The sequence below is a fragment of the Passer montanus genome, unplaced genomic scaffold (assembly GCF_014805655.1).
Source record: "Passer montanus isolate IOZ18808 unplaced genomic scaffold, ASM1480565v1 scaffold26, whole genome shotgun sequence".
NCBI lineage: Eukaryota > Metazoa > Chordata > Aves > Passeriformes > Passeridae > Passer > Passer montanus.
In genome coordinates this window covers 8,395,978-8,416,048 of record NW_024367261.1, presented here as the reverse complement: position 1 = coordinate 8,416,048, position 20,071 = coordinate 8,395,978, and the positions used below count along the sequence as shown (strand labels likewise).

Here is a 20,071-nt window from a genome sequence, read left to right as displayed (position 1 = left end):
TGGCTTTTTTCTACGTATGACCTCCACATAATTTAATTGCACTTGACTGCATTTTGATTACTTGTATTTTAAGAAAAACTTTAAACACTTGCATATGCCTATAGATAAAAAACAGTCTTGTACAAGACACGTCTTTCACTCCATGTTTTATTGTGCTCTGAGTCAGTTATGTACAGGTAGAGTCAAAAGGAGTTCACAGAAGCCTCCCTGCAAAAAAAGCTTATGAGAAAGCTTCCCTAACAGCTGCACCAACACGTATCAGTTCTGGCCTAAAGAAACTATAGCTCATTTGAAAATATCAGGATCTATCTCCCTTCACACACTGAGATTCCTGGGGTTTATCAGCCAAGGCATGCAATTGTTTTTTCCATTGGACTGCTCAGTTGGGTGATTTTTTACTACTTTACCTGCTAAGCTTAAAGGCTGCAAAAAAAAAATCAGCAAAAAAACTCAAAAGCATAACAAGCCCCATTATTCTTCTCACCTCCTCATGCCATTAGTATCTGTACTTAAAGTCACGTACAGAAGAACTGTTGGAAAGGAACTACATACAACTGACTTTAACCAAACCAGAATCACAGGCCTGGACAACTTTAATTTATGAACCTTTTTATTTCCATCTTTGACTCATTAGTCCTGAGAAGAATGTTCACAGCTACAGCTACTGTCTTTTCAACCCTGCCATACAATGATTTACATGGCAGCACTCAAGGAGCTGCTCACTGTGTTACAGATAGATTAAAAAATCCCAAAAAGGAAATTGACAGAGTGTGACGTGATTTAGACACATTTCATGCTCCCTCTACAACCTGAGAGAAACCAGTGGAGAACCACACCATTAAAGAGAAGTACTAAGAAAAAACAAATAGTTGCCATAAGGCATTTACTCCTTCCTTCAGCCTATCACAGGACATCAGGCTTCCACACCTTTAACCTGGCTACTTATTGTGGTGCAGGCTAGTCCATGCTTTGTCTTGGAGGGAAGAGAGAAAGCACAGCCCACCTCAAGAAAAACCAACAACCCATCTGATGATTTTTACCAGAATTTGAATTACGGCAACAGGAGGTGTTAAACTGCAGCAGTATCAATGTGTGTTGAAACAGTGTCAGATGGAAAACTCAAGTGGGCATTCTCCACAGGCCTGCTTGCCCTGTTACTAGAACTGCTGTTTGGAGCCTAAATTAATTGTTAAGGAATATACAAGATCAGCAGCTACATTTCAAAGCCTTTTATTGCTCCTTTTTTCTCACTGCTGCCAATCTAGAAGTCATGCTTCACAAGAGATGCAGGTATGCCTTTTGCCTTAGAAAACCTGTTCTCCACAATTAAATAGGGCCTTAAAAATCCATTCAAGAAGTCACTCTTGGGGTGGATTTTTCTTTGAAGTCAGATTCCTAAATCTGCAGTTCAGAACCAGAATTATTGATCAATCCTGACTGCTCCCTTCTTTAAGCCAAAAATTCTGTCCTCTGTAAGAAAGACCACTAAGCAAAGCAGTATTTGACAGAAACACTACAAATGAGAATGCCCAAAAAGTAAGTACATGTATGTGATACAGAAAACTAAAGGCACATACATGTGGTTGAGGTGAAACTACTATAGAAAGCATTTTGCTTTGAGAGCATTTGCTCTCATGTTTCTCTCCTTATGTGCATGAGCATTAAAAATTTCATTGTAGTTTTTTGGCACAAAATATATATTAAATTAGCAAGTTTAGAAATTCTTGCAGTTTTCAGTAAGGAAGAACAAATACAAGGAAAGTGTCCCAAGTCCACCCTGTAACAACAAAAGTCTCTTCATTCCTGCTGTTCCTACTGGTTTGTTAATGTGCTTCTGCTCAGCCCAAATGTTTCTCCTTTAAGACTCGTCTTTATGTCCACTCTTCCAGCTGCTGGTTGGGATTTTTTCAAAGCTGCAGGAACCTAGGCAAGAAACAAAATAGCCTGATTACAGGAGAAGCTGCTTTACACGTAGCAGAAGGAAGTAAGGCTCCACAGATGTTTGAACCCTGATTTTGCTCCCCTTATTTTCAGAACAGTGTCTTTAGCTTCTCCCTCCCTCCCAGTATGTTTCTCCAAGTCAGTCAGTATGTGCTGGACTTGGTTTCAAGCTACACTTCAGGATATTCTAGTAAATTGTAGCCATAGTCAACAACCCACAACTACTGCCAGCTGATTCTTAGTAGCAAAAGAGGAGAGAGAAGAAGGGGAGTTTATCTGAGCCTCCCTTTGTCACTTGTAGCAACTTAACTTTTGACTTTACTGATAGGTCTGCTATAAATATTGCAATGCAGAGATAAGGTAGACAACACAGTTCCACAAGTCCTGGAAAGTGCAGTCAATAGGGAAAATGATCCATACACGCTAATCTGAACATGCTCTCTTTGGAAATCTTCCAAGAGCTCAGTACCTCAATGACAAAGATAACTGGTGTGTATGTAAGAAACTATTAGAAACTTCAGACTGAGAGTCAGGACATCACAACCACGGTACTGTTCTCCAGAGAATGTTACAGCTAGTGCTCGTCCTCATCGTCCTTTTAGCTCTGCTTACTCTTGTAAAAGTCAGGGACTACAGATCCAGAGTTAGTATGAGGGTAGGAGGACAAGGACTACTTCTACCATTAGCCCCCGCTCTCCTTGGGCTTCCAGGTGAAAGTAAATACAGCACTTCTCAGGGAACAGCCTGCAGCTTCACTATGGCTGGTGCTCGGGCTCTCCATCTCCTTCAGTCCAGCTAGGGAGCACTTTCTCTGTCATGGAGCAGAGCCTGAGCTGAATTTTGCCATGCTTTGTGGCCTACCCATCTAAACCATCTTATTTTCTGCCTTAGGAATGGACTGTACATGCAGAGAGTGAGGCAGGAGCCCAGCCAGCCATACGTACGTGAGGAGGTAGTGGAGGATCCAGGTGCCGCCCAAGGAAGGAAAGTAAGCGCCGCCAGATCAGACCACTTCCCAGAAACATAATCCCTGTCACCAACCAAAATATCCTGGGGTCCTACCAACAGAGCACTCCCATTAGTCATCCAATTATCTCTCCAGAAAAGGGATTATGCAAAAATAATCTCTCACTCCCCACCAGTGTTTTCTTCCTTTATGAGAGGAAGCAGTAAACTCTTCACCATCAACAGCCAAGCCCTTACTTGGAAAAAGGGCTGTTTCACAGCGAAGTATTTTATTTAGGATCACTACTGTATTCAGTTACTGTTCCATGCAGTTTTCCTTCCTTCATTGGGAAGTTTGAAAATTCAACCCTTATATTTAACTGATTTGAAAAGGAAGAAGTCTTTGCTTTCCTTGTTTATTCTAAAGGTAGCATGTGCAGTTTTAAAGCTGTATCCCCCCTGCCCCAGCCTGTACCTCTTTCTCCCCAGCTTAGATATAAACAATTACTGACAGTAGAGTACTGCCTCTGATGTGCTGGAAATGCCCTGGCTGCTTGACAGATACCCTTGTATTTGGAAGACAAAGCTGCTCTTGTCAGAATAGATGATCATTAAGGAAACTTTAATACTTCTTTATAATTAATTACTTATACAACCAAAAATTTGTCTTCCCATTTCTTTTCCATGGACATGACACAGAAAAAAGGCTGCAATACAATACTGTGCAGTTTGCCATGCAGTAATTTGCTTACAGAAGAAGTGACTGTATGAACACATCAATCACTGTATCTTTGTCCATGGAAAAAATGAAATTGTACCAAATATGAAATAAACTGTAAGAGCAGGATTTTATGATAAATGCAGGACTTGTTCCTTACCTCTTCAAGGGATGACTCCAAGTTCATACCAAATGCAACTCCTATGAGTCCAAAGAGAGAGACAGAGAAAGTCCCCATGGTCAGCTGCAAGTTCAGCCTCATCATCACATTACGGTGGCTAAAGAAGGGAGAAACATCTGTAAGGGAACCCAAAAATTTATTTGCTGCCTAAATTCTTAAGTTCCATATAAAATGCACTAAAAACAAATAGTGAAAGAGAGGAAGTCATGCTGAAATTAGGTAACCCAGTTGCAAAGATCATGAAACAACAATACAAAGAAACTACTGTTTTGACATTGCTACATCTGGACACCTCTAAAGGTTCTTAACCATCTGCTTAACCATCATCAGACTCTCCAGTATTGCTTACTTCTCAGAGGTACATATATAGAGTAACAGTAAATTCCTGCTGAAATTTGTGACCTCTCACCACCATCTGGATGGAATTTCTATGTCTATATTCACAATGGACAAGAATTTATTGTTACCTTGCAAATTAATATATTTTACAAAAAAATGGAGTTGCTAAATGCTACAGACTACAAACTTCAGTCATTTTGGGTGAATTCCATATTCAAGTCTTCCACAAAAAGATTTTTTGTGGTTTCCTGATACAGCATCCACTAAGTGGTTCTACAGATAACTCCTCAGTGTAGAGGAGAAAGAATACTAAACCCCACCCTCAGTGGCATGTTCTTGCAAACGCAAGCTACAACTCTTTTTCAATAAGAAATCTGAAAGTGAAGAATGTAGCATACAGAGAGAAAGAGAAAACTTGCTCCCGAGTTATTGATTTTTATATCACTCTACAGAGTAATAATGTAACTTGTACTGGAAACCTGAGTGGCCTAGCCAGACTCTGGCTAGTAATCTTTTCTGAACAGAATTTTAATATGCTTCTCAATTTGCAGACATTTCCTATATAGGATAGCTCCCCTGAAGGGTCTAGAAGAAGATGGATTTTGCTGCTAGGGAAGACTGGTGCCTAGCTACAGAGGTACATACTAATTACACACACTAATTAGGCTATCTTCCTGCTTTGCTTTATCCAGTTCACAACTAGAAAAGCACAATACAGCTGCTGTGACTACAAGTCCATTAAGACATGAAACTCACTAAGACAGAATACTCCAACTTTTCTTGTAGTAAAATTTGAGAAAATTTTTGGCCAAGAAAGTCTAAATTCCAGATTTTGGTAATCTAACAGATGGTAGCTAACCTGTCCAGGTTGATAAAGATGATGCTTTCTGAGTCATCAATCAGTACTCTGAGTTCACGAGCTTCATTCAAAAGATCTTCTGCTTGCCTGTAATAGTTTTCCAACAGCAGCTCCATTTCCTCTGCATGGTCAATCCCAGACGTACTCTCCTCACTGTGAGCAACAATTTATATTTTCCTGATTATATATACATATATGTACATACATACATATTGTATGGAAGTGTATTACTGATGTGATAAGGCACATAATCGTTGTGGGGAAAAATATTGCTGTTAGACACTACATCACAAAATCCAACCTTTTGGTGAGGAACTTCCATCAGTTCCAGCAGCACAAAATAAAATACTTTTGTATTTATCAGCACCTCAACATAGGCAGTTAATTATTTTAAGAAGCGAAGTTAATATTTGATGTGCCCAAAGTATGCAGACCACCACAAATCTTAAGTTTTTCAGATATTGCAAAGTTAAAAAGTTGAAAAAAATTTATATATTATTGAGTTATTATAAAATGCTAACTATTTTGACAAATCAACGTTTTGGTGCCCTCAGGTGGTGAGACCTGATAACAGTGCAGTCAAAAACTCCCAACAATGAACTAACCAAAAGTCAATACAGAAACAATTACAGTCATGGAGATGGTTTAGGTTATATTAAAATGGTTTAGTAGTAAAGCATTTGAGCTATACACAGCAATTGCTGCAAAGCAGTCTTCAATCCCAAAGCAGCCAAGGAGTGATCACCTTAATGAAAGATGCTCCTTTCTTAAGTGAAGTCTGAAAGACTTTCATCTTACTTCAGAGTGCTACTGCTGGAGCAGCAGCCTTCCTCTGAAATACATGTTTCTGGCATTGTGTAGATGAAACTAAGGCATGAGGACTTACTTCAGAGTGCTACTGCTGGAGCAGCAGCCTTCCTCTGAAATACATTGTGTAGATGAAACTAAGGCATGAGGCATCTGAGATCCACAAGAGCCTAAGCAAAGGAAACTAAGCAGCAAAGCCAGGAAGATTGTTCATATTTTTTTGTTTTGTGGTATGATCTCAGTTCTCTAGGGAAACTGAAGTTTTTAATGGATCTCCTCCTGGCATTATTGACTGCTAAAGGAACATCTCTGAAAAAATAGTTTTCCATGAAAATAAGTGGTATGTCTTACAAATCAACTCAAGTAAGCTCCCTGAGGACCTTTAACAGAGCACCTAGTTTCTCTCTTTCTGGGGCAGAAACTGAGTGAGCCAACCTGATTTGAAAGCCCTCCAAACCTTTAGGTTTCCACTGTATGGAGATGAGAAAGTGCTCTAAGACTTTCAGACTATCTGCAGTATTACAGATTCAGCTCAAGGTCATACTTGATGAGCATCTTTACGTTTACATCAGCTCCTCTGGGGATATACAAAATAAAGACAGCCATAAAGACATGAAAGTAACTGCCACTGGATGTGTTTTCATTAACTATCTCAAGAGTTTTCCACATTCTGGTGTTCCTTCACACAAAGTTAAGAGGCCTGCTTTATCTCTCTGAGCTAAGTTCACCATTCTGCTGCAAAAGACATCTGACAGCAACTATCTGCCTAACTGGGCTCCTCCACATCCTTTCAGGATGAACTCAAATTTGAATTCACCAAACACCACCTATCTTGTATCAATCCTGGATCCAAAAAGAGCTGTTCACACATGGCCAATGTGCTTCCAAATGTGTTGCCATGGATTGTCTTTCCCAGTGTGCCTTGTGCACAGACTGCCTCACTGCATCCTGCAGCACAGCTCTTCACACAACCCCCTACTACCTCTCCTACTGGTGTCTGAAAGAAGGGATGCCTGTGGGTTTCTCTTGACACAAGCATAACGTGCCACTGGGATCTTTCCTAGATCCCCTACACACTGTCTACCGTGAGGCAACAAAGGCTTTGCCAGCAGACTGTATTACATCTAAAGGAAGGCTGTGAGCAAAAGCAGGAAAAAGACCAGCTGCTGATACAGGAGCAGCTGGAATTTAGAGCTACCTCTGATACTGCTCCAGAAGATGCCTTAGAAATGCAAACCATGTCCCACTTCTAGAACACTGAGTTTCTGCTGCACATTTAGATTAAGCTCTGCAGGGCAAGACTTCAAACCTGCACACCGTGTGAACAGGATTAAAATGTACAGGCAATGCAGTCAGGCAAAAGTATCATTCAGCAACTTCACAAAGTATGCTGGAAGATAACTTCTGTTGTCTGCATATATATAAAACACATATTTATGCCTGAGAGCCCAAAACATATTTGGAAATTGTATACATTATCTTTCTGGGTTTTAGTTTTTATTAAAGTGACCAGTGCTGCTGTTGCTGTGTGCTGTTCTTCACCAGAACCCCAGAGTGCAATACGATTGTTTCTGCACATACATCTCCTGGAATGCTGCTCTTCAGGTGCCCAAGGTTGCTCCAAGGCCTCTTTCTTTCAGGTTCTGCTGGTGAGCAGAATCTAGGAGCAAGGCGTTCAGAACACTTCTAGTAAAGGAAGTGTGAAGTCTTTCCTGTAGCAGGCACAAGGCCCGCAAGGCCTTGGAGAGCAGAAGCCTGAGAGCTAGGAAATACCAAAGTCAGCATGACTAAGGTTTTAGAAACCCCTCTCTTCCGCCTTTCGGACCCTGTTATCTCCCTGTATATCCATAGGTCACTTTTCCCCTGACCCTTACTATTGGACAGTTTTCAATCCCCCTGTAAGGTATAAAAACCCCAACTCTGCCCGGTTCGGCAGAGAAGAGCTGTCGATGGAACCTTCGCGGAGACCCCAATAAACCCTGCGGAACCCACACAGCGCTGCTCTCTCTCTCTCTGCGTCTGCTGCGACGATACCCAAGGGTGACGGCCCCAGGCATGCTGAAAGAGCTGAAATCACTAACGAGCTGAGCTGCTAATCACTATAGCTTGCCTGGGTGCCTGAGCCCCCCCCGCTGGGCGATCCTGGTCCTCAGAGAGCTATCCTGGACAACCGGTTCCCCGCTGGGCTTCTGCCCCCCGGGCAACCATACTTTCCTATTCAAGCAAGCATTAAAACCTGCCCTATTTTGGTGAAACTGAAGAAAGTGCTCCCAGAAGGTGTTGATTTATATTGAAAAATAACATTTGCTTTTTCTGCCACCCTGCTCCTGTCCCACCACATACCACATGATCCAGCCTGTTATGTCAAGAACTATTTGTAACTGCAACAATGGAGTTCCTCTCCAAAATGGCAACTACAATAGTTTCTGAAGTAGCAAGCATTAGGGTTAAAAAAAATTATAAAGACTTTTTCTTTCTGTTTTTTAGCAATAAACATCCAGTTTAGTGTTCAAGTTCTTCTCAAACAAAATACACTTTAGAAAAAAAATGTATGAGGTTTCAAACTATACATACAATACTTGTGGATCAGTCCATTTAGACAGACAGAGTTCTTCTATTACTTCTTCTTCATCTAAGATCTCCAGAATCGTTTCTTTGAAAACTTTAAGATCTGTTTCCAGTTCTGACAAGCTGAAAGACAAACAGGCAAAAGGTCAAGTAATCCCCAGTGGCACCAGTGCCCAAAGGTAATCTCTACATGAGTTTGCCAGCCAGCACCCTCGCCAGACCAAGTGGCCAGGGAAGACTTCCTTGTAGGGTTGCAAGAGCTCATTCAAAACATGTTCTACAATCCACACACTTAGCTGTGGCAGTGATCTGTCTGAGGACCAGTGAGGTACAGACACACACTAAAAGGCATCCAGATGTGTTTCTGGATGTATTTGTAAGCCAAAAAAGGAAACACTCTTTGAACACATAGCAAGCACATATGTTTGCACTATCATATGAGAGAGGCCAATACATGAAGGCAGCACTGTAGAAGTAACCTCAAAGCACAGATGTACATGGGTTTACAAAGGTTTACATTAAGAGGAAGATTTTCACACTGTTTGATTCTCTTAGGTATTATTTTGTTTTGTCAAATGCTATTTAAGAAGCATGACAGTATTTCTAGCTATTCGGGATTTCTTTCCCTTTTCCCCCTTATCATTAGGTAATTCATATACTGATTTTTACATTTCCAAATAAGATGCACAATCCAGCATTACAGTAATCTAGGAAATTAATATCAGATACCATTTTTCTAAGACTTTAATGCATGCCATTTTCTATGGTCATCTTTTAGTGTCTTCACAGCTTATTCTTAGTTACCTCTTGCCATTTTGCAGAAGAATGTGTAGTTTACTCCTATCCACAGATAAAAGCTTGGGATCCACTAGGGCTTCCAGTGTCTCAAGGATCTGAGGCTGCAAAGTGTTAAGTCTTCCCTGCAGTTTGCTGATCTAGATAACAACATGATCCTTCATAAGAATTAAAATAATTCATTTAGAATGATTTGGGCAACTGACTCCTGTCTCTCAACACAGAATTCACAGTAACAGGTATTTAATACAACATGCTTTCCAGTGCCTGGGAAATACTTCCTATATGGATACCCCATAAACACAAAGCCAGTGTACAACACAGTATTGCATAAAAAGTGAACTGAAACCCAGTAACAACCACACCAATAAGGCTGATAAAGCTAAAACACTGATGTCTATAAATGTTACATTTGAATTAGCAAGCAACGATTTCTAATGACAGCTAGAAATCTCATCCTGATTCCTCCTGCTCAAGAGGCGAAAACCTCAGCACTTTTCTGAGATTTTCATTCCAGCTACAACATGTCTCTAGAAAGGAATTCTAACTTGTTTCTTAATTATCCAAATGGTAGTGAAGCCATCTTATCCAAATAGCACTTTATTGGAAAGGGAATGAAAACACACATACACACAAAACCATAAGAACTAAGGGGTCAAAACAAAAAAAGAGGAAGTGCAGAATACATTTAAAAAACATGTATGTGTAAATATTAACACAAGTCTAAAGTCATATTGCTCTTTCTGTGTAGCAAGGACTTCCCAAACATTTAAAAAAAAAAAATGAGATAGCTCACCCAGTATTGCAGAATTGCTTCTATGGCTCGGAATTCAAAGGGCAGGGAATATGTGACTAGTTGACCTTCCCCAGCCAGCTGAGATGCTAGCTCATTGAGGAGCCAGTGTTCCAGACTTAAATTACGATAATCTAGTATCAGAAGAAACTCTGGTGTTATGACAGCCTTCAAGAACTGAAAAAGACAGTACATGTAAGAAGTCTGAAAAAAATCTCACTGAAGATTTCTCATAATACTGTAGCACATTTGATGATTTGAGCTTTGATAAAACCAATCTTCAAATGTCATTTCAGGTAAGAAAATAACAAAATCTCATGCTAACTGCAAAGAGGCTCAGACACAGCACTGTGCCAGGGATTGAGAAGAGGTTCTGCACCAGCCTTTACTTCTGTGACAATGTTAGTAATGTTTCTCCTGTGCTCAACAAGGAAAATGGTCACTAATGTGCACAGTTGGAATTCACACTCTGGTTCCAAAGAAACATTTACTGCTGGACTGCATGTCACAGAAAGCTGCTGTTTTCTTGCTGTGCAAGAAAATCAAAGCACAAGGATGACACAGGGTTTACACTCAGCTACAGGGAAACCATTACCTCCATTCTCATGATGATCCTGTTGTTCCTGGTTGCAATGCTCATCACATGTTGAAATCTCAGATCTCGAGCTTGAAGACCCAACTCCTGGTACAATTCTGTTTTCTTCTTTTCTATCATGAAAATATTTTTAGATGAAGATGCTTAGAGGACAAGCACGTATGTTCCAAAATTACATCCTAGTGTGTTATCAAGTCCCATAACAAAACAACCCAGCTATTCTTAAAGGTTTTCCTCCTACTGACTCCTCAATCTAAGTTATTTTCTACAAAATTTAAAAGACTGTATCTGGAATGGAAAAATTCTAGATGTAAGTGAAAAAGTTGGCCACGACAATTAATTTCATATCAGAAACAAGTGACTCATTTGAGAAAGCACAGGTAATCCTACATGGACAGACAAAAGGTTGGTCAAAAAGAAAAAAGCAAAGCAAAAATCACCTTCCTGTGAGAGATGGTAATACATTATTTTCAAAATATTACTTAATGTACAAAAACTGTAACAACAGAGATGCTATGAAGGCTGGTAATACATTATTTTCAAAATATTACTTAATGTACAAAAACTGTAACAACAGAGTTGTTGTTACAACTCTGTTGTTACAACTTCATAGGCCCAGTGGAAGGCAGCAAAACAGAAGAAATGCTGCAATATAAACTCAAACATAAACACAGTGAAGTATCCAAAACATAATTTTTTTAGCCAAGTAGATTTCAATTGGGCTTTTCTGTATTGGACAAGGAAAAAAGAACTCAAAACAAACCCAAACAAAACTACAATAAAAACTTACCAAAATAAGTAGTATTTCCCTCTTTGTCAAACTTCATCTGGAGGAATGGGAAAAAAAATAAATTACAGAACCACTATAAAACAATAAATCAATTTCTGAAATTATTTGCACTTCCACAGATGCCAAATGGAAAACACATTATGAAGAGAAAGCAACTTTTATGCTCTCTATTCACAATTAAGCAAAATAATTGCATGAATTAACCACCTTTCACTGTGTTTGTGACCAGTGTCATCTGCATGACCATGCTCCTACCCAAACCTTGTTAAGGTGATTTACAGAGGATCCGACTTAGAACAGACTATTTCTGTTGGAAGAGACCTAAAATGATCAGTCCATCTGCTTCACCAGTTCAGGGCTGACCAGAAGTTAAAGCCTGATATTAAGGATGCTGTCCAAATGCCTCAAATGCTGACAGGTTTGGGATATTGACCACCTCTCCAGGAAGCCTGCTCCAGAGTCTGACCACCCTCTTGGTAAAGAATTGCTTCCTAATGTCCAGTCTAAACCTCCTCTGGCACAGCTTTGAGCTATTTCCATGCATCTTATCACTGGATCTCACAGAGAGGAGAACAGCAAGGCATCTTACATCTGGGATTGAAAATACAGCTATTTGCTCTGTAACACTCGGAAAAATTTACAAATAAAACTTAAAAAGTAAAGATTACCACAGACTGTATGGTTAAGCTTTGTGCCCACATCAAGTATTGCAAAGACATACTATTTAGCTTGTAGCCTGCACCTAAATACTTCTTGTCTTAGCATCTGTCACTCATATTATTCACTTAATGCTTGTATTTCCTAGTAAAATTATTTTCTTGGCAAGACTGCCATGTCTGGATTAATAATGAAGTTTACTGTTTTTCCTCATAAACAGTGTAGCTTAATCCAACATTACTGACTTTTAAACTGACTTTCTAGCTAAGCATCCATTCCAGTAGAGCTGCTGTGGAGGTTACATGGCACCTTCCTGAAAAACAGAATGACTGCTTTTTGTTATCAACAAGGAGACCACATCTTCCTTCACTGGCACTAATAATGTGATTTTTCACCAAATATATATTTAAAAGAAAAGCATAATGTGCAAATGAAGCAGCTTGGAAACAGCCTTCAGTTGCCTTTAAAAAGACAGCATAGAGAGAGCTTGTTTTTCACCAAATTCTATGTTTGCTTAGAGTTGCAGCTATCAAGACACAGGACTAATATTTCTAAAAGGTATTAGCAAGCCTTGATAAACTTAAGAAGAAACTTCTGACTGGAACACTTCCAAGAGTCGACTTGCCTTCACAATTAGAGGCAGAGAACTTCCAGCAGATGCCGGGCCTTACAAAAGCATTTTCATCAACACTGTGTACTCTAACTGGTCCTCAAATCAGAGCAGCTCAAAGTAACAATTGAGAACTTAGGGATGTTCTCCCGGACACAAATCCATCCGGTTTTATGATGCCTTGAGATTAAAAAACAATCAACAAGGAACCAAACAAACAACAGGAGAAAAGCACCATCACCTAGCATCGGCCGCCCTCGCTGGCGGAAATGCCTGCAGGTACTCACCACTGCAAAAACAGGAGACACGCTGGCTAGGGTGGCTTGGGAGGTCTCAGTGGGAGCATGTTGGTAAAATCTACCTGCGGGGAGAGAACACAGCTCTACTTCCAGCACACCGCCCTTGGCACTGAGCTGCGCGGTGCCCCGCTCTCAGGCCCCGGCACAGACGTCAGGAAGCGCCGGTCACAAGGCCCCGACGAGCCCGAGCCCGAGCCCCAGCCCGACTCTCCCGGCCCGGCCGCTCGCTGCCCCCGCCCGGGTGTCCCCACACGCCGCAGTGCCGCTCACCGCCCAGGGCGCGGGGGAGCAGCGCGGCTCCGCGCAGCATCGACCCCGCTCGGCCCCTCGGCCCGGCACCGCTCCCGGCGCGTCCGCGGCGGCGAGGGAGGAGCCCGGGCGGAGACGGAGGAGGAGGAGCCCGGCGGGGTGACGGCAGTCCCGGCGCGGCCTGCCCGGAGAGCGGCTACGGCGGTACCGCCAGGGGGGCAGGTTGGGGCGTTTTCGATTTTGGAGTTGCGGGTCCTGCCGACCCGCTTCTGTATTTCTGTATTTCTGTATTTGTAAACGCTCTGAGATAACTTAGTGGCGCCCTGGATGTTCGTAGCCAGTGTTGTGTATATGCACAGATCCTTCGCACCAGCTCACCCAGGCTGTGTTCAATCCCACTGAAATTAACAGGATTTTGTACATGATGATTTGTGAGAATGGGAAAAAAAAACCAAACAAACCCAAGCACCCCATAAAGGTCACCTGAGCTCCTCTAATGAGGTAGGTCCTAATTGAAAATCCAATTCAATGGATAACTGTTCCCAAAGGTGTAAGTGTTCTTAAAATCCCAGCTCCAGCAGTGCTTATAATGTGAGCACACTTTACTGTGGCTGGGATTTTCCCAGTCGCACTTGGCCACTTCCGGATGATCTTCTAAAATACAGGGGGTTTTCCCAAGTGAAGTACAGGTTTGACTCCATCAAATGTCTTGGAATTAAATTTCCTTATCCTATTTCTGTGTCTAAGATAGAGACAACCTGGGTGGTTGAGATGTAAAAGTTTCATTAGCAGCACACCAGCTTCCACTGTTGTATATCCTTTGTATCCTTGTATATCCTTTTGAAACTGCAGCTTTCATGTACAAAAGTGCAATGCAGGTAGTAGGGGTCCTTTGGCTAGTCCTGCTGAAGTGTGTAAATCGTCCTGGAAGCAAAGCCTGCATCCAAACCCTGCAGCGGAACATGTTATCAGAATGTACTTGGAGGACTCATTAATCCTCAGCAGGGAAGTAAAAAAGGAAGTGATTAATGAAATGATCCGTGCAGCATGGCTGCTCCAAGAGGAAGGCACAAATCTAAACACTGGTCAGAGTTTTGAAAACAAGGGTGTCACCAAACAGGACAAAAGAAACTTACCCAACACCAATTTGATGTGAATAAGCAGACCCTTCTTTTTTTGGGCACTGGGAATACACAGGATTACTGCTCCAAATGTGTCCCACTTAGTAAACAAAATTCATCCATTTTACATACTTTTTTTGCAAAGTCATCATTACATAAGTTGCTTTATGTACTATGCATAATACATCCGCTCCTAAATTTAACTTTTACAATAATTGGTTTTGCTAGTTATATAACTTCATTAATATTCGTACTCTAAGACAATCTTTGATCATCTCTGCTGAGCTCTACTGAAAGGCATCCTTGACATTCAAATCAAGATGGGAAGGTAGGGGGTTTCCGAGCAGCGTAGCTGTTGTATATGATGGTCTCCATAGTTTCTTGAACAAAACATAAGATATCCAATGACTTCTTGATGAGGTTTCTATGGTTGCATATTTTAAACACAGTACTCCTACCATTGCTATATCTTATACTTTGCCATTTTCTACTTGTAATAATAACTAACTCTTTTATATGATTATACTATCAGAATATTTATAACAATTATACTATCAGAATATTTGTAACAACACTATATTTATAACAACTCCTTTTCTTTCCTGCAGCTGATGACCTATGCATGCAAGCATGACCTATGTTTGTTTGTACATACATACATACATTAACATACACAGATAAGCCTTTGTTCCAAGTGGATTGACATGCACAGAATCAGAAGGATAGTTTAAACACACCTTGCATAAAGGTGAACGACCTCACAAGCAAGTAATTCAATGAAGAAGTTCCTCAGTGGTTATGGACAGCATGCATATGTAGACTGAAGCCATCATACACCTTGCATAAAGGTGAACGACCTCACAAGCAAGTAATTCAATGAAGTTCCTCAGTGGTTATGGACAGCATGTATATGTAGACTGAAGACATCAGATGTTTTCAGTTAAAGGGTAACCTCACCTGTCTGCAAATGTTGTCCCTATCCTACTTGAAAAAGCTGAAATCTACTCTAAGGAGTATTTTAGCTCTGGTTTTGGTTAATCTCAGCAGGTGGCAGTATGTGCAACACTAATTTAATTTCTTGGATGTCAGAGATACTTAATATTTGTAAATACCAGACACAGAATACACCTGAGGAAGGCAGGAAACCAGTGCACACTATTGCTGGAAATTAATGGCAGCTTATGTTGGCTCTGCATGTTGGAATGCAAAAACGAGGGAAGCATCTAAAGGATATCTGCCAGAAATTTACATTAAATGAATGTGCAGTAAGTCTTACACAGCTGACATTTCAGAAAAAGCTGCTGGGTAGATCTGTTTGTTTTCCTTTTTTCATCTCTTTTTCTGGCTGCTAAGACAACAGAAGTGTAGGAAATAAGATGATGTAACTTCTCCCTGAATCTGTACTGATACAAACTCTGCTATGCCTGATCCAACAGGCCAAAGTAAGCACTGGCATTGTAGCTCATTACACTGCATTGTCAGCCACCACTGTGACTGTCTGGAAGGGCAGAAAATAACCAAGTGTCACCAACTGCTAAATAAATGGAAAAAGAAAATAACCAAAATCCCCAACTTCCTTAGAAGTGAAGGCAGCACATCGGTGTGCACTGGCAGCCAGGACAAGTCATAAAGCACACATACAATGTCTGACTTTACACTGCTGCTGACAAAAGATAACTGCAGATCTAGAACTGGCATCTATTTATTATAGCTCTAAATACCAACAAGCTGCTTGTTGATTCCGCTGTCAGGTATCTGTCCTGCAGTGCCGACCTTCGGGAGCAGTTTGCTGAATTTCATCAAATAAATAGTGCACCAAACTCATCTGCTGTTTATTGAAGGTGACAAGGACAGGCATGATGACTGTTCTTCATTCAGCCAAAAAGAAAGGATAGCTCCAGCACAGGCTTGCTTAGTCATGAAACTGCCATCCAAACCAGAAGCTATTTGTGAGGTTGAATGACACGAGCAACTAGTTGCACTGCCAGCTGAATGTCAGTACAGACGTGGGGGACAGCTCTGATTGCAGCTGGGCTTTGTGCAAAGGAACACCAAGGAAACACCAAGGAAAAACACAGGTATCATCAGAGAGGTCCTCATAAATCTCTGCTGAAGAAAAGCTCAGAGAACTTTTTGGTAAAATTATGGTAAAAAGGCATCTTGGTCTACAGACAGTTCTCAGTGAATAACTTGTCCATTTGATCAATCTTTTTTTATATACAAATATGTGCCTGTACCTATGACCTGTTTCTTCTCCTAAAAGAAGTGTGCAATTTTATTCATATTGAGAAAATAAAAACCAGAACAACAAACAAAAAGGCAAATTAACAAAAAAAACTAGAGTTGCTACCAGACAGTACATAAGTATTGAGTGGATGATGAGTGCTACACAAGAAGAGAGAGACAGAAAAGTCCCCATAGAAAAATTGCCTAAAAACCCCACTCATGTTTACAGTATTGCTCTTACACGAGTGAATCAGGATGATCAGGTCCCTTGATCAAAGGTAGCTACAGCAACACTCTGAAAACTCTTTGCTTAAGAAGGATGACTTCACTTTCATTACTCTATACCAAGACCACATGGAAGGTGTCTTTCAACCTTTTCCTTACTTAAGGTAACCCACTGGAATTTTTTTTTCCATGGAGAACCATTTCCTTTTGTGCCTCTAAGGTTTGCTAAAGCCTTTTCCCTATGTAATCCTTGGCTGCCTCAAGAATACTGTTGGATAGGACCTGTGTAGTCAAAAGCTGTGGCTGAAACTGTGATTGTCTAAGGTATTTTTTAAAGCAAAAATACTTGATCATGGTATTCTAAGGAGTTTTGAATCTGGCAATTGAACAAGGAGATGTATTTGCTATAACATGGGCTTTAAAATTTACAACTGCATTGGTATTTTACTTTTTCTAGTGTGTGCATGTGAGCTGAACCACTTGGTATTTATGTGCTTTAAACTGCCAGTGCAGACAGTTTGGCTACTCCAGACTTACAGCTGGGAATAAAGTAGCTGTTATTGCTTAGTCTGATTTTCTGATAAGCTGCACAGAGTTATTAAATGTGATTCTCAGCACTGTGTGCAATAGAATAAGCTGAATTTTATTCTATGTCTAGAAACTTCATCCTTTTCCATTCTGTCAATTTTGTTGGTCTTTTCTTCAGCACATTTCTGTCTTCCTGACTTCATGTTTTGCTGTCAGTGAGCATAGCTGGCAAGGCCCTCAACAAGCTGCAAGATCTTTCCTTGTTCTGAAATAGCAGAGGTCTCATGGCATTTTGGTGCAGAAAAAGTGACCCTCTTTGATGTTACATTATGCCATGGCTCTGCTCTCATCACATCCCCCAGCATTAGTGTATGTTATGCTCCTTGTGTGACCTCAGGGGATCCTGACACAGGACCTGACAGACTTCATGTAATGCACCAGCCTCATGTAAGATGAGAGGTCTGATGTTGCTCCACCATAAAGAGATTATGTGTCTCTGCATTTATCTTAATCATGTCAGTGGGTCCAGCAGCTTAACTCCTTGCTGTTGAGAATGTGATAGGAAATGGTTTAGAAGGTGAAACAATAGTGGAAATAAAAGGTCAGACCTTGGAAAAGCTGGGAGGAGCAAACTGTCATGGTTCAAAGCACTGCTATTATGGACTGAAGTGTCCAACCTTTTCTTAGCTTTGGTCAGCGGTTGTACTTAAATGAGATGGAAAACAAAGATTTTTGATGTTCACCAAAATTAGGCTGCTTTAAGTCTAGCAGTGCTCTGGTGCCATTTAAGGGACATTTTATTGCAATCCATAAAGTGATTGCAACTAGTGTGGCCACAGGTAAAGACCAACAGTATTTTGAAGTATCAAAAGTGTCAAAATGGGTGCACCAACAAAATATTCAGTGTCTTACTCCTATGTCAAAGATGTTGTGTGACTACAAATTAGACCTAAGATCACTAAATGTGGTAGAATCTGGTATAAAATAGCAGATAGTTGACATATCATTACTTGAATGCAGAGCAGTGTGAGGGTCATCAACATTTTAGGTTTTTACTCAAAAGCGTATCTTTAATAACAGAAATTTCCTTACAGGTTACAGTAGTTCAATGTTAAACAGTATTAATTCGAGGATGGTAAATGCTTGGTTCTCTCCTTTATTAATCAGAAGGAGACCAGGAACGAGTGGGGAACTTTAGTTGTTAACCAATAACAGTAGCATGTTTGACTGCCCTCACCCTGAAATTGCTGTTTTTGTAATGGTTAACTGCTCTTTTGTAACTCACAGCAGGGGGGTAATTTTCCCATCAAAGGAAGCAAGATAAAAGGAAAGAAAATTCTTTCCACCCCGCGTGTTAAAACCCATTTGAAAAGAAAATCATTACCGTACACTACACAAATTCAAGTAGGAAGGTCTAGTGCATTTTCAGACTTGAGGCTATCGGCGGGGGAAAGAGGTTGTTAAAGGAATTACATCTGAGTTGAAGGCACTTCTGTTTTACTTTCTCTCACGTTTTACGGCTTCTTGTCCCCAGGGTGTGCCAGAGCGCCGTGCGGGCGCTGCGCCGCCTCGGCGCTGCCGCAGCTCCGCCGCCAGCCCGGCCCGTCCCTTGTGGGAACAGGCGGCGGCCGGGCAGGAGTAATAAGAGCGGGGATTTCCCTGTCTCCCTCGTTCGGATCCCGTTCCCTCTGCCCCCGCGGCCCGCCTCTGGGAATGCCGCCCCTCTCCCTCCTTCCCGCGGTGGCTCCGGGCCGGGCAGGCTCCTGGCAGGCTCCCGGCTGGCTGCCCGGCGGGCAGGCCGAGCACACGCGGGGTAAAGTTTCCCAAGGAAAGCAGGCTGGCAGGGCTTCCCGTCATGGCAGAGCCGGAGGGTGAAGGCCCCCGAGGCTGCGGGTCCCCGGCAGTCCGTGTCCCGGCTGTGTCACGCCGCGTTTTCCCGCCTGGGTCGGCGTTCCCCGCACGGCGCTCCCCCGGCGCCCGGAGCACCGCGCTGGTTGCCTGGGAGGAGCCGCTGTGTACAGCCTAGGCAGGGCCGAGCCCAGGCCCCGGCGGGCCGCGATCGCTCCCCGGGAGGTGTGTCCATGTGCCCGGCGTGGGCGGTGTCAGGGCCAGCGGGGCGCCCGGGCAGGAGCCTCTCCCGGGCGAACAGGTGCGGGCTGCGCAGGACGCACGGAGCCGCCAGCATGGCTAGTCCTGGCACAAAGGCGTCGTGGCTCTCGCAGCCCAGCGTGAAGAGCGTGCTGGTGTATCGCAACGGGGACCCTTTCTTCCCGGGGCGCCGCATTGTCATCCACGAGAAGAAAGTGTCCAACTTTGATGTGTTCCTGAAAGAGGTGACGGGCGGGGTGCAGGCGCCCTTTGGAGCGGTACGAAACATCTACACCCCCCGGGGTGGGCATCGTGTCCGACAGCTGGACGAGCTCCAGAGTGGGGAGCAGTACGTGGCTGGTGGCAGGGAGGCCTTCAAGAAGCTCAAGTGAGTGGCTGAAACGTAAGATTTATACAGAAATTAATAGCAGCCTTTGGGGTTTGGCACTGTGGCAGTGCTTCAGACGACCCCTCACCCTGTCCCTTTTATGAGTCATTGCAGAAGGAGAACTTAGAAGTTGTGACCCAGGGCAAAAGGAAAAGAGCTTTAGAAGTGACCCCCAGAAAGGGTATTCGTGCCATGAGTCACACAATGACAACTCCTTGACATGACAGTAGAAAAGGAGAAACAACCCCTTAACCCGAAGGACGTGAGGGAATGGCATGTTGTTGTGATGTCTGTGCTTAGCTGAAGGGCCAGTATCCGTGTTTGTGCTCAGGGGTAACGCAGTGAAAGC

At 42.2% G+C, this 20,071-nt stretch overlaps 2 protein-coding genes across 3 annotated transcripts in view; one reads left to right on the top strand and one right to left on the bottom strand.

Annotated features, from left to right (window-relative positions):
* Positions 1-131: 131 nt before the first annotated feature.
* On the bottom strand, positions 132-19,103 carry MRS2 (magnesium transporter MRS2). Its single transcript, XM_039711996.1, has 12 exons — positions 18,765-19,103; positions 13,168-13,431; positions 12,886-13,026; positions 11,332-11,368; positions 10,542-10,654; positions 9,950-10,123; positions 9,163-9,293; positions 8,365-8,481; positions 4,984-5,136; positions 3,765-3,882; positions 2,886-2,999; positions 132-1,923 (listed from the first exon to the last, which is right to left on the bottom strand). The coding sequence occupies exons 1-12, from the start codon at positions 19,101-19,103 to the stop codon at positions 1,813-1,815; spliced, it is 1,812 nt and encodes a 603-aa protein (XP_039567930.1). The 3' UTR covers positions 132-1,812.
* Positions 18,321-20,071, top strand: part of DCDC2 (doublecortin domain containing 2) — a 55,026-nt gene continuing 53,275 nt past the window's right edge. For both annotated transcript variants that reach the window (XM_039712203.1, XM_039712202.1), the window contains exon 1: positions 18,321-19,722. In XM_039712203.1, the coding sequence (XP_039568137.1) occupies positions 19,328-19,722 (395 nt within the window). In that variant the 5' untranslated portion in view covers positions 18,321-19,327. The remainder of the gene's footprint in view (positions 19,723-20,071) is intronic.